The sequence below is a fragment of the Miscanthus floridulus genome, chromosome 5 (genome assembly GCF_019320115.1).
Source record: "Miscanthus floridulus cultivar M001 chromosome 5, ASM1932011v1, whole genome shotgun sequence".
NCBI classification, from domain to species: Eukaryota; Viridiplantae; Streptophyta; class Magnoliopsida; order Poales; family Poaceae; genus Miscanthus; species Miscanthus floridulus.
Genome location: NC_089584.1, coordinates 45,775,674 through 45,802,487, shown reverse-complemented (window position 1 = coordinate 45,802,487; position 26,814 = coordinate 45,775,674). Strand labels below are relative to the sequence as shown.

General features: G+C 45.0%; 1 protein-coding gene across 1 annotated transcript; it reads right to left on the bottom strand.

Moving 5' to 3' along the window:
• Positions 1 to 14,089: 14,089 nt before the first annotated feature.
• Positions 14,090 to 15,513, bottom strand: LOC136452104 (caffeoylshikimate esterase-like). Its single transcript, XM_066452745.1, has one exon. The coding sequence runs from the start codon at positions 15,292 to 15,294 to the stop codon at positions 14,296 to 14,298; it is 999 nt and encodes a 332-aa protein (XP_066308842.1). The 5' UTR covers positions 15,295 to 15,513; the 3' UTR covers positions 14,090 to 14,295.
• Positions 15,514 to 26,814: the final 11,301 nt, after the last annotated feature.

The window sequence follows — 26,814 nt, the reverse complement described above, 5'->3', positions numbered from 1 at the left end:
GTACCTTTCGACTGCGAAGCTAGTGACACTATTCGAGCCGGGATAAACTTGGATTGGCAGACTGGTGCTGAAGGGGGTATGACGGGGATGCGAAGAGTGAGCCCAAGGTGTGTCTTGGCTGTCGGGCAATCCCTGGGTAGTGCAGTCCATGACTGTTATCCTGTGGCTACTTGGAAAGTGTCATTAGTGATCTATGGCTCACTTGATCGGTGAGTGTGGTTTGTGTGAGGAATAAATCACCAGCTGGTTAGGAATCAATTCGAATCGCCATCGCTCCTGGATAGTGAGCACTTGACTCGAGCTACAGCATCATAGTAATTATGATGGAACAATGATGGTTATCTGGATGGTATGGGATATGCTAAATCTAAGTTGGTAACTGGATGTTATTGGTTAATCAAGTGATTGCTATAGTATAGGTGCTTACCTAGATGGATAGGTCATAATAAAGATGATGCAAAGTACTTAAAATGGTTTCTTCATGATAGCTTATGCTTTTCGCAAATGAGTCAGCTAGCCCACTAAAGAAAGCCTTACATAATCCTTGGTGTCGCTTTATTTTGGTTTAAGACAGGTAAGTCTAGCTGAGTACCTTCTCATACTTAGGGCGTTGTTCCCATTGTTGTTGCAGATGGTCAAATGTACTACGGTTATTGCATTAACTGCCTGCACCCGGCGATGGGTGACAACTAGGACCAAGGGCAATGGTCACTTCGTATCTCTCATCTGATGCTTTTGTTGGAGATGACTACCTACTGGCACTGTATCTGAACCAAAAGTGTGTGTTTGTGGCTTTAAAACAATTTGCTTCCGCTATTTTAGTCTGAACTTGGGTTGTAATAACTTTATGTTCTAAACTCCGATGTATCCAATTGTCATTGCGAACTTTATGTAACATGTGACAGTAATTGCTAAACTTGTATGATCTTGGTTTGTATGTCGATTGGTTTGAAATCCTTTGTGGTTTCACAGACTACCGGGTTATACGGGCTTAAGTTTGCTAAATTATCTACTTCGACGGAAGATTTCCTTACTTAATCTCGTATAATTGGTCGGTTCTGTTACAGCTGGTATCAGAGCAAGGTTTGGCAGGTTACTATTCCCATGAGTATTTAAAACCAAAATTGTGTTTAAAACTGAGTTTTAAAACTTAATAGTGTGCCAGTGGTCATATCCTGTATGCCCAGTTAAGGACTCTAGGTGGCTTATTTAAGTACTGACTTGGGGGGTCTTTGCATCATATTTCTATTTCATTGCTCATACGGCGTGCTATTGTATGAGTGCCATTCACTTGAGTGGTAATGTATGGATCCATTGCCTCTACACCTCGGTAAGTGAGAGTTGTGAGAGCATGATCGGATACACTGCCGATCTAGGGAAGTGCTTATATGATGCCGGATTATTTACATGTCATACATGTGTTTGTATGAAGGTATCCAATATGTGGGGAATTCCGTCCTATGGTGACGATGTCGTCGATAGGACGATGGTTCGGGTAGTTGCTACCATTGTACGCATATCTGAGGATGCGTGTAGAGCGAGTAGATTACTTTACTACTTTTGTGCATATTTTTCATACTGTCAGGGTTTGGGCTGCAGTGGATCTTTTGCAGGTACATAACAGCGCTATCGTGTAGTACATATTAGCTACGTTTATGAGAGACCATTGTATGCCACCGTCTATGCTGCTAGCAATTGTTATTTTTCCTAAGTTTGTGAGAACGTACGGAACATGCATGCATCATGTTGTTACATATCATTCATGGCATTGTTCCTCCCCTTATAAGTTGATTATCTCATTTTGATAAAAATGACAACTTAACCTTGTTCTCATGTGAGTAATAAAACAAAATTTGCTACAGATGGCACGCACAAAGTAGACCGCTTGCAAGTCCACCAGAGGCAGAGCTCCCCGCCATCAGCTTGCTCCACGTACCCATCAGCACCACACATTTCTTGGAGAGTTTGGGATGCCTACACTTTTGTGGAGAGTGCTCAGCTATGTAGGCTATCCTGATGGAATGGAGCCTCGCTATTTCTAGACAAATGAGCAGTTGGGGGAAGGTCTCTTGGTAACCGAGGCCGTTGTTCGTCCCCAAGGTGATGGTTCTGAGTGGACTAGTTAGCGTTATGAGTCAACTGGCAGGACCACTGAAGAAGCAGCTGACAGGGTAGCCTTTGGGATACTGAGGGATATCATGGATCGTTTTCCTTAGGAGTTGGCAGCCGCTATAGTTGGAGTCTTTCTGAGGGGCAACCCCTCCACTGACTCATGGCAGCAAGCAAGAGGAAGATCTCTAGAGATTGGTGCAGCAGAAGGACAGAACAGGGATAACCCTACTATGAGCGCCATGTTCACAGTGATGAAGGTTTTTGATGAAGTAGAAGGTAGCCTAAGACGTGTGTCTAGTGCTCTTGGTCAGGCCTGCGATGACCGACATCAGCGTCAGAGGGATCACGACACCGAGATTGAGAGGCTCAATGCAGAGATGGCTCAGTTGACTCATTAGAGGGATCAGGCGACCTAGAGGACTGGAGTCTATGAGGGAAACGTACATGCACTGAGAGAGCAGGTTGAGCGTCTAACCACCACCAACAGGAACATTGAGCGCATGTTGATCCATGTGCTCCACTAGAGGAATGAAGCCTGGTCTGTAGAAGATGTTCTAAGAGCTCGACAGGTTGAGCTGGAGTAGCAGCTGGCCAATGCAGAAGAGTACAACGACAACCTACATGAGGAGGTTCATCAGCTGAATAATCAGCTCCACCCTTACGTTCCTCCTGGAGCAGCAGAGATGGATCTAGATGAGGACAAGGATCCCAAAGAGCTTGAGGCACTAGCTGATGATGACAATGATGATGTGGATAGTGACAATGTCGACATCTCCGACTTAGACAGCGACCACGATGAGTAGGCTAGTAGTTGTTGCGCTAGCTACTAGGGTTTCATTTGCGATGACCTTTTGCATGGTTGGCATGTCTAGCATGCAATAATGAGTAGAAAGACTAAGACCTTGATGTAATGTTGGAAAACTTGGATGTGTTTGTGGCGATATCCGAACGTCAAAAGTCTAGTGTATGTATGCTGGCAATTTGGTTGTAATGGACGCGATGTGTGCGCTTAAGTAATCTAATTAGTGATGTTGTGTTAATTGGAATGACTTATTGTGACCCTGTTTTATTGTATGAATTTATTCTCTCCAGTGAATTCAGTACGGCATAATTTTTCATTCACCTGTGATTTCTACAACATCGCCTAATAATTACTATTGCTGAAATATGTAGATGCTGAATGCTCGCCGTACCGTGTATGATGCTATTGAGGAAGGTGGCAGTGCCACTAGGAATGAGAACCGTGAACCACCACCACCTCCTCCTCCACCGTACACCGTGGAACAGTTCTTTGCACAGTTCCTTGGAAGTCAATGCAACATGGAGGGCATGCAGCAGAACATGGAAGCTGCATTGCGCCACATTGCTAACAACACCCACCGTGGGTTAAACCTAGGCGGACATGAAGCGAATCAGTATAGCAGTTTCAAGGACTTTATGGACACCAGACCACCAATTTTCAAAGAAGCGGCAGAGCCATTAGATGCAGAAGAGTGGATAAACATCATGGAAGATAAGTTTCGTGTTCTAAGGATGACAGAAGTATTGAAGACTAAGTATGCAGCTCATCAGCTACAAGGCCCTATAGGAATGTGGTGGAAGCACCACCACATCACTTTTCCCCCCAATGCCCACATTACTTGGAGGGAATTCACTGAGGCTTTTCGTGGAGTTTACATTCCACCTAGTTTGACAGAAATGAAGTTTGGAGAATTTCTAGCACTGAATCAAGGCACCAAGACTGTGACACGGTATCTACATGTATTCAACAATCTAAGTCACTATGCCTCTGACATGGTGAATACCGATGCCAAAAAGATTGCTAGTTTCAAGAGAGGTCTGAATCCCAAGATGACGAAGCACGTGGGTACCAACACGAGAACTAGTTCTAATGACTTTGTTAGTGACTGCTTAAAGCAAGAAAAGAACAACAATGTATATGCTACATCCAAGACTCACAAGAGGGCTTTTGAGTCAGGTCTATCCTAGCCAAGGGCCTCGATGGCAAATCATTCTGCGTATCGTCCGCCTACCCCTGATGCAAGGTTCAGGCCACCCCAATGGAGGAATTAGAATGCCCAGCAACCTCAGAGGAATCAGAAGCCATTCAAGATGGCAGTGCCACAAGTCAAGACCAGACAAGGCAGTTCATCTGGAGCTGCTACTTAAGTAAGAGGACCATGTTTCAACTGCAATCAACCTAGGCACTTTGCGAAGTTTTGCCCATATCCCAAGAAGCAGCAGAATTAGTACCAAGCTCGTGTGCACCACACCACCATTGATGACATCTCGGAAGGAGAGCCCATGATAGCCAGTATGTTTTCTATCAACAATCATCCTACAGTCGTTTTGTTTGATTCTGGATCATCTCATTCATTCATAAGTCAAGCATTTGCAAGAAAATATGAGCAAAAGATAGTTGAATTGGAATGTGCTTATCGAATAAGTTTAGCTGGGGCTGATCTGTTAACTAATTAGATAATCTAGGGGGTAACCCTGAGTATAGCAGACAAGCAGTATAAGCTTAACTTGATAGTTATGCTAGGGCTAGTTCTGGATGTGATTATGGGAATGAACTAGATGAATAAGATGGGAGTAGTAATTGATGTTGGAGGAAGAAGCATTTCTCTCAAGGAACCTGTTGGAGAAGGTACATTTCAAGTAACCTTACCTCGGAGAATAGATCTGGCCAGTACAACTTGTGCAGTCCAAACTACTCTTCTAGCCAAGATTCCAGTAGTGTGCGAGTTTCCGGACATGTTTCCAAATGAGTTACCCAGTCTTCCACCAGACAAAGATGTTGAGTTTGCCATTGAGTTAATCCCTAGAACACCACCGATCTCAAGAAGGCCTTATCGGATGCCTCCAAATGAATTAGCTGAGTTGAAGAAACAACTCCAAGATCTATTGACTAAGGGTTTAATTCATCCAAGTTCATCAGAATGGGGATGTCCCGCACTGTTCATGAAGAAGAAGAAGGATAACTCCTTATGGATGTGCGTGGACTACCGGCCACTGAATGCGGTGATAATTAAAAACAAGTATCCTCTACCTCGGATTGATATCTTGTTTGATCAATTGTCAAAAGCCAAGGTGTTCTCCAAGATAGATTTGAGATCAGGGTACCATCAGATCAAGATTAGACCACAAGATATACCCAAAATCGCATTCTCCACCAGATATGGTTTGTACAAGTATCTTGTCATGTCCTTTGGTTTGACAAATGCTCCTGCATACTTTATGTATCTGATGAATTCGGTCTTTATGCCAGAGTTGGATAAGTTCGTGATTGTGTTCATTGATGACATTCTAGTATACTCCGAGAATGAACAGGATCATGCAGAGCATCTAAGAATTGTCTTGACTAGACTTAGAGATCACCAGCTGTATGCTAAGTTTAGTAAATGTGAGTTCTGGCTGAAGACAGTTCCTTTTCTCGGTCATGTGTTATCTGAGAATGGAATCTCAGTGGATCCTAGTAAGGTACAAGAGGTTATGGATTGAAAGGCACCAAGCACAGTTCATGAGGTTCAGAGTTTTCTTGGATTAGCCGGTTACTATCGTCGTTTTATACTGGACTTCTCAAAGATTGCCAAGCCAATGACAAGTTTGCTACAGAAGGATCATAAGTTCGTTTGGACAGAGGAGTGTGAGGCAGCTTTCTGCACCTTGCAGAATTTGCTAACCACTGCTCCTATCCTAGCGCAACCGGATATAGAGAAGATGTTTGATGTGTTTTGCGATGCATCAAAGAATGGTTTAGGATGTGTTCTGATGCAAGATGGAAGGGTCATTGCTTATGCCTCATGTTAGTTGAGGAAGCATGAGGTTAACTATCCTACGCATGATTTAGAGCTTGCGGCCATTGTGCATGCTCTAAAGATTTGGAGACACTACTTGTTTGGAAATGTGTGCAATATCTTTATAGATCATAAGAGTCTCAAGTACATATTTACTCAGTCTGAGTTGAATATGCGATAGAGAAGATGGTTAGAGCTGATAAAGAATTATAATCTGAATGTGCACTATCATTCGGGAAAGGCAAATGTAGTAGCAGATGCCTTAAGTAGGAAGTCACATTCTCTTGCTGTGCAACCATTGTTTGAAGATGGGTTCAATTTGTTGCATCCTGCTATGTTGCATAATGTCCAGGTTAGTTGTACCTTGGAGAGCAAGATCATTGAGGGTCAGAAAACAAATAAGGGAATATTCCATATCAAGGAAAAAATGAAGAAAGAACCGACCAAGCACTTTAGAGTGGATGAACAAGGAGTGTTATGGTTTAAGGACCGTCTGGTTATACCTAAAGATCGAGAGCTCAAGAACAAATTGATGGATGAAGCTCATCACTCTAAGTTGTCTATCCATCCTGGAAGTAGCAAAATGTACCAAGAATTGAGACCACGTTATTGGTGGACGAAGATGAAGAAGGAGATTGTAGCGTATGTTGCTTTTTGCGACATGTGTTGTAGAGTGAAAGCTCTTCACATGAGACCCGCAGGAATGTTGCAACCTTTGTCAGTACCAGATTGGAAATGGGATGATATAAGTATGGATTTTATCACCGGTCTTCCCACCACACCAAAGGGGAATGATTTGATTTAGGTGATTGTAAATTGCCTTACCAAATCAGCTCACTTTTTACCAGTCAAGAACGCTTTTCGACCCCCTTAGTATGCTGAGAAGTACATTGTAGAGATTGTCCGATTACATGGTATACCAAAGACTATCATGTCTGACCGTGGGTCATAGTTTACCGCTCATTTTTGGGAGCATCTTCATAAAGGTTTGGGTACTAGCTTGGTTTGTAGTATAGCTTACCACCCACAGACAGATGGGCAGACAGAGCGAGTTAATGCTGTTCTTGAAGATATGCTTAGGGCTTGTGTGTTATCGTCTAGGGGTTCATGGGAATCATGGTTACCTTTGGTAGAGTTCGCTTACAACAACAGTTACCAAGAGAGTATCAAGATGGCTACATTTGAAGCATTGTATGGTAGGAAATGTAGGACACCATTGAATTGGGTTGAGCCTGGAGAGAGAAGGTTTTATGGAATCGATTTTGTTGATGAGGCTGAGAAAAAGGTCTGTATTATCCAACAAAACATGAAAGCGGCACAGTCATGCCAGAAGAGTTATGCAGATAAGAGAAGGAGACCGCTAGAATTTCAAGTTGGTGACTATGTCTATTTGAAAGTTACCCCAATGAAGAAGAAATGGTTTGGAGTAAAGAGAAAGCTCGCTCCTAGGTTTGTAGGACCGTACAAGATCATAGAGAAGAAGGGTCCAGTGGCTTATAAGTTATAGTTACTAGAAGCGATGGGTTCGATCTTTCCAGTCTTCCATGTATCACAGTTGAAGAAGTGCTTGCGTGTTCCAAAAGAGAGAATAGAACCTCAAGGCATTCGGATCAAATCAGACTTGAAATATCATGAGCAACCGGTTCAAGTTTTGGACACTAAGGACTGAGTCACTCGAAATAAAGTGGTGAGAACATATAAGATACAGTGGAGTCATCACGATGATGGTGATGCGACGTGGGAAACAGGAGAATATCTACAAAATGCTTATAAGGATTTTTATAACAAATGGTTCGTAACTCAAAATCTCAAGACAAGATTCTTATAAGGGGGAGGGCTATAACACCTCGGTGTTAAGCATGCATTAACATTTTGCAAATCATGAGCATAATCATTATTATGCATTCATAAGCATGACATGAAATATAGAATTGAAACATACTAATGAAACATGTATGTTGCATAGTTTGTTTTAATAGATTGGATGCTATGTTTGTTTTGCCATGTGTGTACCTTGGTTGATCACTTAGACCACTTAGAAGTAATTAGGATGCAATTTGGAGCAAGGTGTATATTCAAAGTTTTCTCAAATTTTGCTTTTAAAAATAATCTTCTAAAATAGGGTTTTTGATTTAAATTAACTTTAAATCTATAGTTCAAAATCTAATTGGATTTTGGCCTTACTCTTTTTGGCAAAGTTGTAGAGTACATTTTTCTGAGCAACTTTTATTTTGGGTCCAACTTTTGAAACTGCTTTGAAAAGGTTCAAAATTTCATTTGAATAAATTTGGAGAAGAAAATAAAAAGGAAAAATCACATTTTCACTTAATGGGTCGCCGCCTCCCTTTTGGCCCAGCAGCATAGGATGGCCCGACCTACCTCCACGCTCGCTCGCTCGCCCACCCGCCCACGCGCGCGCCGCGCCCGACCGGTGTCAGGCCGCGGTCTCCATGTGGCCATCGGCGTACGGCAGCGACGGTCGGTGGCCCTCGCGTGCGCCCTCACCTCACCTTTACTTGCCGCACCGAGCCTCGCCCCTCCCCACTCCACCTCACTCAGCAGTAGCCGCGTAGCACCGCAGCAGCCGGAGCAGCTTCACCGCGCCATTGCCACCGCCGAGCTCGCCTACACCGCTCCGCTTGCGCGGGGACCCTGCTAGTGGGAGCATGGGCTCCGCCTCATCGAGGCGCACCTCCGCACACACCCCCTTTCACCGAGGTAGCACCCGTGCCCTACATTGCTCCATCGGAGCTCGCCGAAGCTTGGCTCCACGCGGACAGCCTCGCTCCGCTTCCTCTCCCTCCTCCCTTTCTCATGCTTCAGGTCCGCCATGACCTCGTCTTGCTCACACGCAACTCACCGGGCCTCGCCGTGGCCAGAGTCGGCGTACCGCTGACGAGCCGCACCACCGCGCCACCATGGCCGCCGGTGAGCTCGATTTCGAGCTCCTCCAGCCCTGTCGCTTGTACTGCCGTGTCCACCTTGGCACGGTGGTCACGATGGTGGTGACCTTGTCGCCGGCCACCTCGCCGACGACGAGTTCACGCCGGTCAGCGCCGCCTGCCCTACAGCGTGTGGCTGGCAGGTGGGGCCAGCTGACCCATGGGGGCCCGCTCATCAGTGCCTCAGGCGCAGACCTAGGTGCACTGCACCGGGTGCACCCAGCGTTTTCATCGGCTGTTTTTTTAAAGGATTTAGGAAATGATTTTCTAGAAAATGTTAAATGTTTCCAAAAATTCATAACTTGCTCAAAATAGCTCCAAATTTGTTGAAATAAGTTTTGCTAGGTTTCTTGTGACTAGATCTATCTGTTAAAAATGTTGCATGTCAGTTTTGGGATACATTTATATAGGGCTTTAGTTAATTCTTGTAATTGCTGTTTTCTTGGAAAATGCTTAATAAATATAATATACATTAGAAAAATATGATTCCAATTTGGTTGATCTATTCTTGAGATGTACTTTATGTGAAAAATATATGCCATGCTTGCTCTGTAGAAAAATATGGCTATGTGATTTAGGTGCATTTATTTGCTATTTCTTGTAAAATTGCTAGAGCCAAAAATATGAATAAAACATGTGTATGATAATTTTTGTACAGTGATTGTTTACTATGTAGAATATAGGAAAAATATTAAATCTGTTGTTTGATATTTTTCATAATACAAAGTATTTTCATGCTCATATTTATGCCATAGCTTGTCATTTTTGTGTAGGCTATTTTACTTATCCAAATGCCATGAAAATTTTATGGTAGTCTACTTAGAGTAGTACTATGCTACTATTATTTTCTCAGATTTTTATGAGCAACAAAAATATATGTTGTGGTTGTAGCCCTAGTTTAAAATGAAATAAAATAATCTTCTTTAATGCATGTTTAGTTAATAATGTTTGCTTTGGTGTATCTTTGAAGCATCTTAGCTTGCTGTGGTGACTTGACATGTTAGTATAGTGGTTGTAGTAGTAATATAGTAGTACATGTTCTTAGATGATGTTGGCTACCTTGTAGAAGAGCTTTACTTCTACTATGTCCAATAAAGTTAAACATGTTCATCTACATTCCATGTATCATGATCATTACATGTCATCTCTCCGATGCACCTATGCATGAGCACTTATACATCTGCATCATACAGGATCACAGGGGGAGTTGCTAGTAGCAGTTCAGGAAGAGCAGACCGGGACAGATCCATAAGAAATCCAGGCACAGGAGGTGCCAGAGGAAGAGGAGCAAGGAAAGGACTTGCCCGAGTGCGTGGATCATCAACCTAGTTCGTTCAAACGAGGCAAGCCCTGGAGCATTCTAAGTCTCCTACTTTATAAAAGCAATTCTTTCTATATATGAGTTTATATACTGTTGCATTAAGTTGTAGGAGTTGATTGAAACCGTTGATGCATTTATTACTATCCTTGCCTACCTTATTACCTTTTTACCCTGTTAGGTCAGGATCGAATAATTGCTTAGCCTTGCTTAGACCAGTAGCGATCGGTGATTTTCGGTCACCTACATTTATAGGTGGTTACTAGGAGATTTTAGCTATGGAAAGAATAATATCTAGAATTAACCACGTGTGATGGATAATTGGAGACCGGACGGAAAAGTTGGAGGTAACCAGACAGGGTTCTGGGGTGCTATTAGTTTTCTGTCTGTGTCGATTAAGGACCGATCATTGCTCGTCCCTCTTGTCATGTTGAACGTATGCCTCACATTTAGCTGGCCGAATAAAGTACCTTTCGACCACGAAGCTAGTGACACTATTCAAGCCAGGATAAACTCGGATTGGCAGACTGGTGCTGAAGGGGGTATGATGGGGACGCGAAGAGTGAGCCCAAGGTGCGTCCTAGTTGTCGGGCGGTCCCTGGGTAGTGCGGTCCATGACTGTTATCCCGCAGCTACTTAGAAAGTGTCATTAGTGATCTGTAGCTCACTTGATCTGTGAGTGTGGTTTGTGCGAGGAATAAATCACCAGCTGGTTAGGAATCGATTCGAATCACCATCGCTCTTGGATAGTGAGCACTTGACTCAAGCTACAGCATCGTAGTAATTATGATGGAACAATGATGGTTATCTGGATGGTATGGGATATGCTAAATCTAAGTTGGTAACTGGATGTTATTGGTTAATCAAGTGATTGCTATAGTATAGGTGCTTACCTAGATGGATAGGTTATAATAAAGATGATGCAAAGTACTTAAAATGGTTTCTTCATGATAGCTTATGCTTTTCGCAAACGAGTCAGCTAGCCCACTAAAGAAAGCCTTGCATAATCATTGTTGTCGCTTTATTTTGGTTTAAGACAGATAAGTCTAGCTAAGTACCTTCTTGTACTCAAGGCGTTGTTTCCATTGTTGTTGCAGATGGTCAAATGTACTATGGTTATTGCATTAACTGTCTGTACCCGGCGATGGGTGACAACTAGGACCAAGGGCAATGGTCACTCCATATCTCTCATCTGATGCTTTTGTTGGAGATGACTACCTACTGGCACTGTATCTGAACCAAAAGTGTGTGTGTGGCTTTAAAACAACTTGCTTCCGCTATTTTAGTCTGAACTTGGGTTGTAATAACTTTATGTTCTAAACTCTGATATATCCAACTATCATTGTGAACTTTATGTAACATGTGACGGTAATTGCTGAACTTGTACGATCTTGGTTTGTATGTCGATTGGTTTGAAATCCTTCGTGGTTTCACGGACTACCGGGTTATACGGGCTTAAGTTTGCTAAATTATCTGCTTCGGTGGAAGATTTCCTTACTTAATCTCGTATAATTGGTCGGTTCTGTTATAGCAGCATCCAATCAGTTTCTAACAGTGCGTCTAGTTGGCCCTGGGAACTTACTAGACTCGACCAGACGCTATGGCTCAGTGTCCGGTCGTTTCAAACAACGTGTCCGATAGGACATGTCACAGAGCCGTTGGAGGCAATGACTAGTTTAAATGGGACACGTGGCGGTCAGGCAGCTATCGGACATGTCCGGTATGGTGACCGGACATGTCCGGTGCGTCCGGTGCAACGTCCGCGGCAAATGACCTACGTGCACGGTTGTCCTAAAATTTACCTAGTGAAGGGGTAACGTCTAATTTAGCCCGTGGGGCTATAAATAGAAGAGTGTCTCAGCCATGGCTGGTGCTGAGCACCTCGGGGGACTTTTGTGTCCATGGTTGAGAGTGCTTAGGAGCCCTCCATCTCACATATGCTTGATAGCGATCATTCGATTATGTGAGAGAGCGATTCTAGTGCGATTGCATCGTGAGGTTGCATCAAATGGCACTAGGTGATCGAGTTGCAAGCCGGTGGTGCTTGTTACTCTTGAAGGTAGCCACCTCCCAGATGGCTTAGCGGTGGTCTCCGTCGAAGCCCGCAAGAAGTTTGTGCTGAGCTCCGAAAAAGAGCTTTTGTGAGGGGCATTGTGCTCGATCCCGCGGGAGCCGCAAAGAGCAACTCTAGTAAAGTGTGTCATTGAGCTACCCTCACTTTCAGGGTAGGTTCTTGCGGGGCCCAACGTGCGGGCTTGACGGGTGATGCCAATTAGCCGCCGAACCACCAAGTGAGTGGTCGACACAATGGGGACTAGCGTGTTGGCAAGCACGTGAACCTCAGGAGGAAAATCATCGTGTCAACTTTGTTCTTCCCGTTGGTTTATATCCTCGTTACACAAGCTTGTAATTACTTTCATATATATTGTGCTTATGTAGTTGCTCTTGTAATTAGTTTATTTGTGTAGCTTACTAGTTACCTTCTTGCTTGTGTAGCATAGAAGTAACTCCCTTGCATGGCTAATTTAGTTTGTATAATATTGTTAGTCATATTGCTTAATTTGTGTAGCTAAGTATTTGTGCTCTCTAATTTAGCGTTGATCGTCTTGTTATTGAGCATTGCTAGTGAGCTTAGGTGACTTTGTGCTTTTGCTTACTAGCATGTGTTGGAGCTACCTTGTTGCTTAAAGTACTAGTGGCATAGGTTTGTGTGACCTTACTTCTAGAATTGGTTAGGTGAGCTCTAGCTAGCCCGGCACCTTTGTTGCTTAATTAGGATCTTTGCAAGATGCTAGAGAATATAGTTTGAGGGGTGTAATCTTGGCTAGACCGATAGTTTTAATTTTGCACTTGTTTCGGTTAGCCGACGCGATTAAGTTTTAGAAATAACTATTCACTCCCTCTCTAGTCGTCATCTCAACCTTACACCGGGGCGCCCGCCGCCGTCGGCGCAACCATGCTCGAATGAGCCAGGCCGTTCTCGCTGGCCTGGGTAGCCCCCCTCGACAACGCCATTGCCAGCAATCTAGTATCTATCTGTGACAAGGACGCTATGGGCTCTGCTTTGCCTTTCCCTCCCCTGCTCTCTTTTTTCCCCTATCTATCTATCAATCAATCAGAATCAATCGACATAGAAGGACGAAGGAATTGAAGATGTAGGAGGCAAGCAGCGGGCATCAGAGGCGTAGCCACCCGTGACGGGGACAGGAAACAAAAAAAGGGAGAGAGGAAGAAGAAAGCGGCAGGGGCAAGAATGTCATTTCACCGTTGTTCTCTCTCCTCAACTGGCTGCAACCGGTCCATGGTGTCCTGTGGCCTAATTTCACCGAACCAAAGTGTCTTCTGGCAAAATACTCCAAAATAGATGTCCGTCAACAAAGGACCATCACTTTAGATGTCCAACAGACAATTGTCCATTTTTATTTAGGTGGAGTTTGGTTGCCCCTCCTAAATTTTAGTCGCTGTCCTATCGGATGTTTGGACACATGTATGGAGTATTAAATATAAACTAATTACAAAACTAATTGCATAGTTTATGACTAATTTGCGGGACGAATCTTATAAGCCTAATTAGTCCATGATTTAACAATGTGGTGCTACAGTAAACATGTGCTGATGACGGATTAATTAGGTTTAAAAATTCGTCTCATGGAGTACTGATGGATTATGTAATTTATTTTTTTATTAGTATCCGAACACTTCATACAACATCCTTCCAACACACCTCATAAATCTTAGTCACTGGATTCAAACACCACCTTATTATAAAAAAGACAGCACAGTTTGATTTATTACATTTACACTCCCAAGTCCCAACTGCCAACTCCCAACTCCCAACTGACAACCACCGCAGTATACATCATCTTGAGTGGGTGGGGACAAGAAGCGAACATGGCAGAAATGTGGGGACAAGAATCAAAGCTGCAAGATGGTAGGGCATCTGAATCGGTTGCAGATGGTAGGCCGGGACTGAAGAGATGTCATTACAGCAAGCATTGAAGCCAAAACAAATTCTGTAATCAGTAGTACAAGTTTATTGCTGGACCCGTACTCGATACTCCATAGAATCCGTCATGGACCACGAGCGGTTGAAGGCCATGGGCACGCAGGAGGCGTGCCCAAACTACTGCTCACCGTGGTGCGCGCCAGCGGCTGTAGCGGTGGCGGTGGCGGCGCGTGCCTTGAGCCAGTCGATGATTTCGTCGAACACCTTCTCGACGTTCTCCTCGGGCTCGCCGATGATCTGGTGCCACATCCCGGGGTAGACGCGGAGCGTCTTGTCGCTGCTCCCGGCGCGCCTGTAGAGCTCCTCGACGCAGGCCGGGTCGCAGACGGTGTCCTCGGCGCCGTGCACGACGAGGAGCGGCAGCCGCACGTCCTCGAACCGGTGCTGCAGGTCGCGGCAGACGCGGAGGAGCTCGAGCGCCGTGGCGGCCCTGGGCGGCGCCGTGGTGCGGCGCGGGGAGGCGAGCGCGAGCGCGCGCTTCCAGTCCACCTTGAAGGACCGCTCGGGGATGTTCCCCCTCGTGAAGGCGACGCGCCAGGTGGGGACGACCATGGCGGCGGCGGCCAGCAGGTGCTCGAGCGGCCACGGCGGCTTGAACCTGGGGCTGATCCCGCACATGGCGCCGTTGAGGACCACGCCGTCCCGCCAGAGGTCCCGGTTCCGGAGGTGGAGCAGCAGCGCGATGGCGCCGCCCAGCGACTCCCCGTAGAGGAAGCAGGGGAGCGGGGGCGGGTAGTCGGCGCGGAACGGCGCGAAGGCGGCGTCGCAGTCGTCGAGGACCGGCTCGATGTCGGGGAGGTGGCCCTGCAGGCCCTCGGAGAAGCCGTGGCCCTGGTGGTCGAGCGCGGCGACCGCGAAGCCCGCGGCGGCGAGGTGGACGGCCGTGAGCTGCACCGTCCAGCTGGACTCGCCCGTGAAGCCGTGCACGACGGCGACGGCGCCCAGGACGGGGGCGTTGTCCCCGCGGGGCACCCAGCGCTGGGTGAAGATGCGGAGCCCCCGTGGGTTGACGAAGGAGGAGGTGGAGTGGGTCACGCCGTGGCGCGCGTAGAACTCGTCCGGCGTCAGGCGCCCGAAGGGGCTCCGCTCGTCGGCCTCCGCAATCGGGTGCACCATCTCGCTGGTTGCTGGTTGCTGCTCTGCGCTCGTCCGGTCCGGTGTTTGCCCCCGCTCAGCTGCTGGGTCTGGGTGGATGAAGATGGATACTCCTATAGGTAGAGGGAGGTGCAAACAAGGGGAGGAGCCAGCCGGAGAGGGAGGAGGCGTTGGTCGGTATGGGACCGCCCGCCGCCTGACTACCCCCGGTTCGGGATGGAAACAATGGACAGGTGAAGGGGGGGGGGGGGGGGGGGGGCAGGCGCCGGCGCCGGCGCGACTTTTATTGGACTCTCCTACGCAGCACGAATACTTCAGGGTCGTGTCCCAGATACGGATACACGAACCATACGCCCCCGATACGTATCCCCCGGAGTATCCAATTTTTTTATATTTTTAATTTATGATGATCTTCCTGAAGTGTGAGCTCTAGTATAGAGTATGGACTTGTTATTTGTGGATTTGGTGTATCACTGTAATGTATGCACTATGCAGTTATGTATTGAAAAATTAATATGTATTATTGTTTAAGAAATTGCCGTATCCACATATCTATATTATATATATCCTTACGATACCCATACGCTATCAGTATCCGTGCGTAGCTCTCCTCCGTGAGCAGGTGCGAATGGGCAGGGGTACGAATTACAAAATCCTTGTGCTGCGTTTCTCTAACGTCGATCCATTCGTCCTTGTTTGTGGGCACTAGGCAGTGGGCAGGTACGGCGCCTATGTACGTACTCCATATCGTGTTGGGTATCCCGTATCCGTGTGTTTTTTCGACCCTTCTCATTTTCTCTTCCTCTGGCCTGGCACTGGCACTGGCCGCCGACACTACGACGGTGAGGATTTACTGGGCCCTGTTTGTTAAAATGCTAGGAGAGGAAAGCACTCTTCGCTCGTCGAAACATAACAGCGCCATTATTTTGTTAGACCCCAGCTAGCCCTGAATTGCCGAGAAACGAAAATGGTCACATACCACTTCGACTCCGACGACTCTTATAAATAGTTACTACTATCAATATATTATTTTAGAAAAATTCAAGTTACATAAATCTTGACTGAAAGTTTTATTTAAACTTCATGCATCTTCAACTCACAAACTACATGGATAGATTGATATTAAAATTCTTTGGACATGGTGTCGAAATGTAGCAATTTATAATACGATCGAAGAATAAATGAATGAGCAAGATCTTCTCACGACGCGGGCGGCGGCGACGGCGACGCCGCCCTTGAGGCGCGCGCACCCACGGTGGCCGTCCCCGGCCGCCGCAGAGCGGTGTGGCCGAGCCCCACCGGTTGCCGCGCCCTCCGCGCTGCCTCCTCCCGCGGATCCGCATGGACTAGACGAAACCCTAGCCGCTTCCTCCCCGCTCGACGGTCCTCCCCACGCCGCCCTTCTCACCGACTCTTTCTTCGCTCGCCACTTGCCAGTGCCGTCTCTCTCTCCCCTCTCTCCCCGTGACGCGGCGCACCATCTGGGCCCCTGCGTTGGCCGCGCATGGTGGCCGCACCCGGTTCAGGAGGCCCTCGACGGTGCCGCGATTGGGGAGGACCAGTCTCAGGTCACGGCAGGTCTCGGCGTCCACCTCCTCAACACGGGTTCTGGCTCCAGGGTAAGCGGAGCGTTCGCCTGTGCTTCAGTATACCCTGGTCGACTGAATTTAGTGCTCCTTCTGATGCTTATCCGTCAGAACAATCCAATATTGTCCTCTAGGTATAAGATTCATGTGAGTACTTGCTTGGGACTTGGGATCTCGTGGTGTTCTTATTGTGCAGGCTCTTTCAGTAATTTTGTTTATTTTCAGCTACGTACCACATACGCATACAGTTTAGTGGTTTAGATAGCTGATCCTGTTTGCTGTTTTTTTATTGGGTTCACAATAATACTGTCAGATGATGAGTCCACATTAGCAATTTGATTCTTCTTCTTAACACTACATGCATTGTTTTAGATACTTTTCCTGCCTATATGTTAGGTAGCAGGTCAAGCCTCTTACCAAATAAGGTTTTGTTGTGCAGTTTAAACTATTCCAGTTTGTTGTGGCAATTCAAGAAATAGGCCTACAAAAACAAAAACATATCTCTATCTATTCGTTATTTGTTAGTTCAATTTTTAGTTATGCTCATAGTCAGATCTTTAAAACGCAATCTCAGTTGCTCTTTATACATGGCATGCCTTTGCAGTGGTTTGCATGGGTTAATTGGATTCATGTCATTACAACTTCTGCGTTTCTGAAAAATACCATTACTATTTGTCTATTTGGAAAGATGCCATTATAATTCGTTGTCTACTTGAACCATGCCATTTTATACACTCGGGATGAAGTTGGGTCCACCTCTAGGTCACCATATTCTAGTATTGCCCAAAGTAACCCTTTCTTCTTCCTCTCTTCTTTGCTAATAGTGGGCCCCACCCGTCAGATCCATCTTCTTCCTCTTTCTCGCATGGCATGGCCATGGCCATGGCGGAACCCATCTCCTCCCGCTCCTACACCCACATTCGTCTGTGTCCGCTTGCCAGCCCCACTGCCAGGGTTGGTGTCCGCGGGCTCGCTTGGCCCTGCTGTCGTGCAGGTGCTCGTTGGCTCCGTGGCCCCACACCAGCAGTTCGCGGGCAGCGCCAGCCCGCACCACCTCCACCGCCCAGGCTGCGTTCACGTGCCTCCGCGACTCTAAGGTCCTGGCGCGCTTCCTCTGCTGCGTGGATGCAGGCGCTTCCGCCACTCACGCTGTCCTCTTCCTCGCCTCTCCACTCGCCCGCGCTTGCCGTCGCCCGTGACTGGCGTGCTGTGCTTCCTCGGGCCTGCCACGAGGGGGATGTGCTACCCGCTTGCGGAAGAAGCTCGCCGCCACTCGGGGCGAGGTTTTTCGTGCCCCTGCTTGAGGCCTGTGGAGGCGCTCGTGGATGCGTTCAAGTTCAATGCGATGGTATTGCTGGACGTGGTCGCCGCCACTGAGTGACAGCTTTTTTGCTCGGTGCTCGTTGCTTGTCTTCTAGGCATTAGTAGAGATATATTATAGTGCCCAGATGGATCGAGTTCTGTTTTGGCTAGCTTCTTGTAGGATCTCGACTCAGTATAAAGGAGACGACGAGATGCGCTGATGAGTACGTTGTACGCGACAGTGTGACCGGTGAGGTGCGCGAACGAGGCCCTGCTCGGCAGTGGTGCCCCGCTCGTCCCCATGGTGGTGGGCCTGCCGGCGGGAGAGACGAGCGCGGTTGGCGGTGAGACTGCGGGTGGACACCGCGGGAGGGGCGAGCGCGGCTGGCGGCGGCATGGGCAGTGTGCACGGGAGAGAACAGAGAGGAAGAAGATGGATCTAACGGTTTGGGCCCACCGTCAGCAGAGAAGAGAGGGTGAAGAAAGGGTTACTTTGGGCGATACTAAAATACGGTGACCTGCAGGTGGACCCAACATCGTCCTGTGTGTATAAAATGGCACGGTTCAAGTAGACCACGAATTATAATGGCATGTTTCTAAATAGACGAATAGTAATGGTATTTCCCAGAAATGCAGAATTTGTAATGGCATGAATCCAATTAACCCTATACATAATGGTGATTGGGACAAAGGAGTCATGCTATCTGAGGTCCTTTATTCGATGTTACGGACAAATAACTGTCACCTGCACTCTTGCCATAATCATGAAGAGTCAATTAGGGAAACAGGGTAAAGATGGTGTCTATAAACTTCTCGGCTGCGAATACTAATGTTTAGATGTAACCGCACAAGTATCTGTCATGTGCCCTATATTCTCAAACATAAGTTATCTCAATAATTGATGCTTCAAAAAATAGATTGGTTAATATGAATCATTTAATATGTCGTTGTTACACACCTGGTTTCTAACTACTGCTGAATCTAAACTTTGTCAATGACATATGCTAACTTTTGTTCTTTCCAAGTGGCACAGAGCACTTCTATGCGTGAATTCCTTGATAGCTAACTACAATTCAGGCATAGATGGTATGATTTGACGCACCGAGGCCCAAGGGGGACAGTAGCAGGTTTGGTTGTTGGGGACCTTGCGGCGTCTCCCTCCCTCTCTTCCCGGACGCAGGCGACGGCGATTTACCCTTGCGGTGCACGCCACCGCGGTTGCCCTTCTTAGCGCCTCCCTCTCCTCTCGACGGTTGCCAGCGCCTTCTGTCTCTCCCTCTCTCCCCGTGCCATGGCGCACCGCCTGGGACCCTGCGTTGGCCACGCATGGTAGACGCACCCGGGACAGATGGCCCTCGATGGTGCCGCGATTGGGAAGGAGCAGTCTCAGGTGCTCCCGTTTCCTCTCGTTTTGTCATTTTGATTCTGTCTCTCTGATTTCTCCCTACATTGGCTTGGATTCCTAAACTTCTCCCTTCTTCGGCCTGTGATGAAAATTCCAGACCCATTGGTCAAGGATATGAACTGATGTTCGTTCGCTTGTGAGGTACTAGGCATGCTCTGCTACTTATACTGTGCAATTTATGAGAGTAACCCAATTGTGACCATGCCTCGAAGCTCCAAGTTGATGAACAAATGATGATTGATATGTTTCTGAGGCCTCTAAAAATCATGTCTTCATTAAGAAAAATTCTTATCTTTTTCATTGCGACAGATGATGAGTGGTAGCCTCTCCACTACTTCCCACTCTGCTGATCTTTTGTTAGGTCATAAAATCTTTTTGTTTATGTACTAAATGTAAGAGCTTCTGATGTTCGTTCTCTGGTAAGGTACTAGGTATGATCTGCTAATTATACTAAATGTAACAGCTTCTCATGGCCAGTTACATCTCAATTGATGCTTATTTTTTACAATTTGTTGTCTTCAGTCTAGGTGTGCTTTGCTAGCTATCCCAAGTATTTATATTGCAAAAAAAATCAGCCTCAAGGGTAGTTGCAATTTAGAGCTCCATGATACTTAGCTATAGTTCTGTCCTCCTTTCCCTTCTGATTTTTATTTTGCTTGGTGTTTGAAAGGGTTCAGAATTGAAAGCAACATAGTGCTTCTTGGCAGATTTTTTTTATATATTTCAGTTAATAAAATGCACACACCAGAAACATACTGCTGCAGATTGGACCAAGCAGTCTTTGGATTGATAGGTGTGCTCTCCTATTTTTGCCTTCCTTCAGTTGGAGGTTCTGACCTGGGTGCATTGGTTGGTTCGAAGGTTGCATCTTCTTGGATCCTCATGCCTGCAAATTCCTATGGTGTTTATTTCAATTCTATTAACCTTGTATCCATCCTTTGCAGCAATGGTGTCTTAGAATTGGCGCCATGATGCTTCCTGTGGTCCTTAAGTAAAGGTACAGCCCCTCACTCAGATTGGTGGCTACCAGCGTGCTGTGCTGTAGCACCGGATCAACGGGGGACGACCTCTCTTGGGCGAGCGAGGTGTGGTGCCTCACCATCGAACAGTTACGACCTACACCCACCCTTTCAATTCCTTCTGCCACTGCTCTGCTTGCTTCGTTCTCAGTACATGTGCCTGCTAAATGAAGCTTCGCTGCTTGGGTGACAAGTTGATGCCATATGTCAAGATTGGGCAGCCAATTCCTGACAAGTTGATAAACTGCCATTGATTTCTAGAGCTGGTTTTTGCTCCGATTGAAATCTAGGGATTTGAGTTAGTACTTGGAATTCTATACCAGTTTAGCTCAAGTATGCGGCACACTTGATGTGGAATAGGATATTTACTGAATTTAGCTTTTGCCATGGCTTACATTTTAATGACTAAAACAATCAAACAGACAGTTACTACTTGAAATATGAAACATTTGTATGCAGGCTGTGGGAGACGGGAACTGAGTGGAATTTTTTAGCACTTTGCTAGCTTCACCGATCAATTGCCATTTTCATGCTACTGACCATAGATTAAAGCTGCAGATGCTGTGGCTTTTTAGGTTAATCTACAGTACTTCGTAGGGGCATGTCTCCTACCTTGCCGGAAGGACTTTTTCGTCACATCAACAAATGTAGACTATAAGACTTCGACGAAAAAACATGCCAATCGGATAAAAAAATGGAAGTCCACTGATGAGCTTTATTTTTTGCTTACGAATTTACATTAACACTTACAAAGAAATTTGTCCAGTTTGAGGTTTTCCATCTAGCGTAACTGATAAGAACCATACGTTTCCTTTTACTGGTGCATCTACAAAACCACTTATAACAATTATATGGGACTTCAATGTGGGTTCACAGATGGCGATTTTTAAGGCTCTGTTAAGGGCTCAAAATCATCCCTACACTTTGTAAATCACAGCCACCTCCTAGGGTAGACCGTAAACTACCAATGCCACTGCCATATGCCTGCACCTCTGTACTTTAACCATTCTGTAAATATATATTAGTGAAGGTACCTTAACTTCGCAAATGACCGTGCCTACGACATGTGCATGATACACTCATTATTCTGACCATAGTCCTTTATCCTCGCGCGCGAGGGCGCGTGCACACAGATAGGCAATTGTGTTCCAAAAATATTAACCTAATTCGGCTTAAAAAGTGAACAATAACACAGCCACTACAGCTTCGTTACTAAATTTCGCTAGCTTACAAAAAGCAAAGCACTCCCTGTAATGATCTTAACCTGCAATCTCCCTTTCATTTACTCTGCTTTTTATATCACATAAATTCCAAGAACACATGCTACCTCCTTCAGGCATCAACCACTTACCTATCTGTTTCCCATATAAAAAAAATTATCAGCTACAGAATTTTAATTCCAACCCCTTTCCACTTATCGGTTAACAAACTGTACTCCATGCTTTAAACAACATCACCATCAACAATACTACTATCTACATATAAACATGGTTATATTTATCTATCAAATTAATTGATACATGACACTTGCAGATCTACAGAATCAACAGGATGGCTGGCTACCGTTACCCGAACCTGACAATAATCGACGAATAAGAGCTCCCACATCAAGGATCCCAATGTCTTTAGCCATGCAGTAATTGCAAAGCTTCCGTTATCAGCTGCAGGTGCAGTTGACCACCAGAGCTTAAGAGACGCAATCCAGCAGCAACTCCAAGTCGAGATCTAGATACAAAACATATCAAAGTATGGTCCTGACTACTTTATACAAGTACACTCTTCGGAAGCAAGTTTCCGTATGCTTAGCAAAGGCTTTGTTGTTGTTTCTACCTACACACTCACACTCATGCCATGGACCCCGGAATACGGCTCAACAGCAGTGCCCCTACAAACCCAGCTCAACCCTGATCCCATCAACCACCACATAGCAAACTGCTCACGTGTGCCGCCGCCCAACGAACGCCTCAGCATTGAAATCTCTGGGATACCACCACACCTATGCTGTGAACTAACGATACACCGTCTGTTCAGCGGAATTTGCACCATCCGTGACATAACATTGACACCTGCAACACTCACATACTGGGTCTCCGCCTATGGACAAGAGCCGCTTGTGCCTAGCATTGCACATATAGGTGTCAGGAAAACAGCTGAACACGGCGACCTCCTCAACATTTGGCCACTATGGTATGAAACATATACAGAAGAGGAGATGCTTGGCAGGATGACTCCACCAGAACATCGATGGTCTCAGCGACGAGGTAATCACTCATACAGCTACAATGCCACTGAAAAACGCAGGCGCCTCTATTTCTAACAATCTTGCTCCCAAAATTAACAGTATCCTCAGATCTTGCTACCGTGCACCAAGAGGAACACCACAGAGAATATTTCGCCTACGAAGGTAATGACAGTCAATATTAGCCAAACACAGTGCCTACTAACATAATTATTTCACTCATCAGGTCACGACAATGAGGCAACCTCCCGTCCACGGGGTATGACATCTATATACTCCATTTCAGTCCTCATCATATTCTAAAAAAAAACACACCACGGCTACAATTATCACAACACTATCATTCATATGCCTTTCTTCCTTTGTTCAGCAATATAACAATATAAAAAGAAAATCCTCAAACTGTGTGCTCCAATATTTCTTGTATACACAGTACTTGCAATATACATAAATTTCTTTTCCCTGCTTCCTCATACTCCTGCAGACACACCATCACTAAGACTACAATCATAAACACATGTTCATCTCTCTGCAGATATTTCTACCGATTCCTCCCTGAACAACTGGGACGACGATGAACATGGTTGGAAGACTGATAGCAGCTGGAAATTCCACTGATCATTGCTACATCAACGTTCAAGTGACCCTGTTCTGGTTGAATTGTCGTGAGAGAAAACATTGTTCCGGCTGAAAAATGAAGCCGAACAAGCCGAATATGGGGTAAGCCGAACGGGGCCAATAGGCCATGTTCGCTTCTCTTATAATCCATACTTTTCAGCTTGTTTTCTCAGCCGGAACAGTATTTTTCTCTCTCACAACAAATCAACCGAAACAATGTTTCAGCTTATTTTTTCAGCGAAACGAACAAGGCCCTGATGATCGTTCCTGCATCTATCTCCGAGCCCGGCAAAGGCTCCAGTCAACTTGCTATTAACCTTGTATAATATAGCTGCTCAACACCCTGTAGTGGCTCTGTATAGGTACTCTACTCTTTCACCTAGCAAACCAAGTCCTTGTTTGTTCATACACTGAAAACCCTGTGGACACGTTCCAGGAACAACTCCATGTATAATGGCTGTATAATTATGCTTCAGTCGACTATGTCCAGGTTACTGTTCTCTTTCCCTCAAATTTGTGCCTGCATCTGCGCGCCACGCGCGCGCCCCTCCACTAGTTGTACATAAACTCCATAGGAATCTAAAGGCGACGCTGCACTGTTTTGGTGAAGAATCGACGCTTTTCGGTCACTGGTGCAGCAAGGCTTTTTCTTCCGGTTGGGAAACCCCTTTAGTCCCGGTTTCCCAACCAGGAGCATTAATCCGGGACTAAAGGTACTCTCCTTTAGTCTTGGCTTGACGCCCGGGGCTTCTTTAGTCCCGGCTTGACGCCCGGATCTAAAGGGGACCTTTAGTCCCGGTTGGAAACACCAACCGGGAGTAAAGGGGGCCTCCAGGCCTGGCCAGGGACCGTCACGGGGCAGGACCTTTAGTCCCGGTTGAAAACACCAACCGAGACTAAATGTCCCTCTTTTTTTTTTTCTTGTTTCTATTTTTGGTTTCTTTTTTCATTTAATGATTAGTTTTGATATTAAAATACATTTTCGAATACGCTGCTAATAGTAATATATATGTGTACTTCGTATGCGTAAGTTTTCATTCGAACTTTGTACATAAATAACAAACGAATATACGCGTACATGCATATATATATGATGATCATATATATACACACGTTATTTTATGTACATATATATATATATATATATATATATATATATATATATATATATATATATATATATATATTACTCCCTCCGTTCCTTAATATAAGCCATATAGATTTCTAAAGAAAATTTCAAAATATAGGTACGTATCAGCTCCCACGCCGATTAGTTTGGAAACTTTTCCACCATACATAGCACATGCCCCAACAAATCCTTTAGATTTAGGAAACAATCTGATTGGGAGAGAGAAGATGACCTGATTTTTCTTTTTTTCCTCGGTCTCACATCCTTCCCCAAGCCGTACGTTAATATTAGTGCTAAAAACTATATGGCTTATATTAAGGAACGGAGGGAGTACAAAGGTTTGATATATAAATTGTTTATGTCCTTAGCAATTCACTCCTCTAGATTTGGCATCCACGTTTCGTTCGGGTCATTGTAGAACTCGCCGTTGGGGTTGATGACTTGGTCATTTAGAAATTCTGCTATAGTCTCTCGAATTGCTTTAAGTTGGTCAAGTCATATGACTCTTTTCCTCAACTATTCAGTCTTCAATAAAAGTTAAAGGAATATATATATATATATATATATATATATATATATATATATATATATATATATATATATGTGTGTGTGTGTGTGTGTATTGCTCATGTAATTACTTATACAAATGAGAGCAATAAATAAATTGTAAATATACGATCAAAATAATATAAAGGAAAAAGTATTTATATACGTACTTTGAGTTGCTCTTCAGGAGTTCTCTTTGAGTACGCCATGATGAACTCACAAACATAGTATCCGCAGTAGTTGTTACCCTGCTCCTGCCTTAAAACCCACTTTTACGATAAAAAAACAATTAGGGTGAATTGAAATCATCGTACGATGTTAATTAAATATAAATGTGTAGTTATAGTACTTACTTTATGTGCGATTACACCCAGTGGCGCTTTGCAATGTTTCATTTTTTGTTCCTCAATGAACCTTTTTCAAACCCTGCTCCCAATAAAATAAAAAAATAATTTAATCTTTAATAATTGTTGAGAGATCGGCGCCATTATATATATATATATATATGTTGTTATAGATAAACTAAATTAATTACCATTATATAATATCTATCATGTCTTGATACTCCGTTTGCGGTTTTCTCAACGAGTCTAAGATTTTTAATCTACTATTGGCCATATCGATGACCATCAATATCCAGTGATTCCTGCATAAACATATATATATATATATATATATATATATATGTGTGTGTGTGTGTGTGTGTGTGTGTGTGTGTGTGTGTGTGTGTGTGAGAGAGAGAGAGAGAGAGGTAACTAGCTAGTAAGGAAATATTGATGTCCCATATATATGATCGACGTTAATTACTTATAATAACACTCACTTGAAGTTGTAGGGGAAGAGTATCTCCTTCTTGTCGCGTTGGTTCACTAAGAAATTCATGAGATTTCTCTCAGGTTGAGGCATATAATCCTTCGGGGGTTAGGGTGTTTGTATACGACATACGGATCAACGAACCCAACATCGTTATCCTCTCTTTCTAAGTTCTGTCATCTCATATCTGCATACATGAAAATTGTGAATATATATATTGTGAATATATAATAAAGAAATTGTGAATATAGTAGAAAATAATCACACTTACAAACAATAGCAGCTAATGAGACTTTTATCGAGAGAGTCCAAGTGGCATAGTTGGTGTAATTCTGCAAGCTCGACATAGATAATGTCATTGCCACGGAAGTAATGGTGGTTTTTAATTCCGACAGAAAGATGGATTTGTCCCGCATTAGACGCCGACATGCACCACCCGTTTAGCAGGTACATTTGCGTACCCAGTTCACCTAATTTCTCTGGGTTGTATAGACTCTGGCCTGGTACAAATTTCTTGTAAGGATCCACTTCCGGAGCAGATGGTCCTTCAGCGAGCACTTCGGCAAGGTTCAAACCAGTGTCCTCATAAAACCAAAGAAACGACTCATAGTCGCCTACCTCCACCACTAAGTTTAAGTTTGAACCATATTCGTTAGGAACGACAAGGGGGGATTGATTGTTGTGATTGTTGTTCGAGTTGTGCAACACCTTTCCCTACTCTCTTCTTTTTTTGCGCCGCCTCATATGACTTGGTGAGAGAGCAGTCATAGTCTGATATCGGTTGTTTCGCGGCGCTCTTAAGAGAATCCCGTTTTTTTGTTCCAACTTCTTTCTTAGCTGATCTAGAGATAGGAAGAAGTATGATGGCTCTGGGTTCTCCCTCG

Coding starts and splice junctions, on each gene's coding strand:
- LOC136452104 (XM_066452745.1), bottom strand. CDS start 15,294: ATGGTGCACCCGATTGCGGAGGCCGACGAGCGGAGCCCCTTCGGGCGC.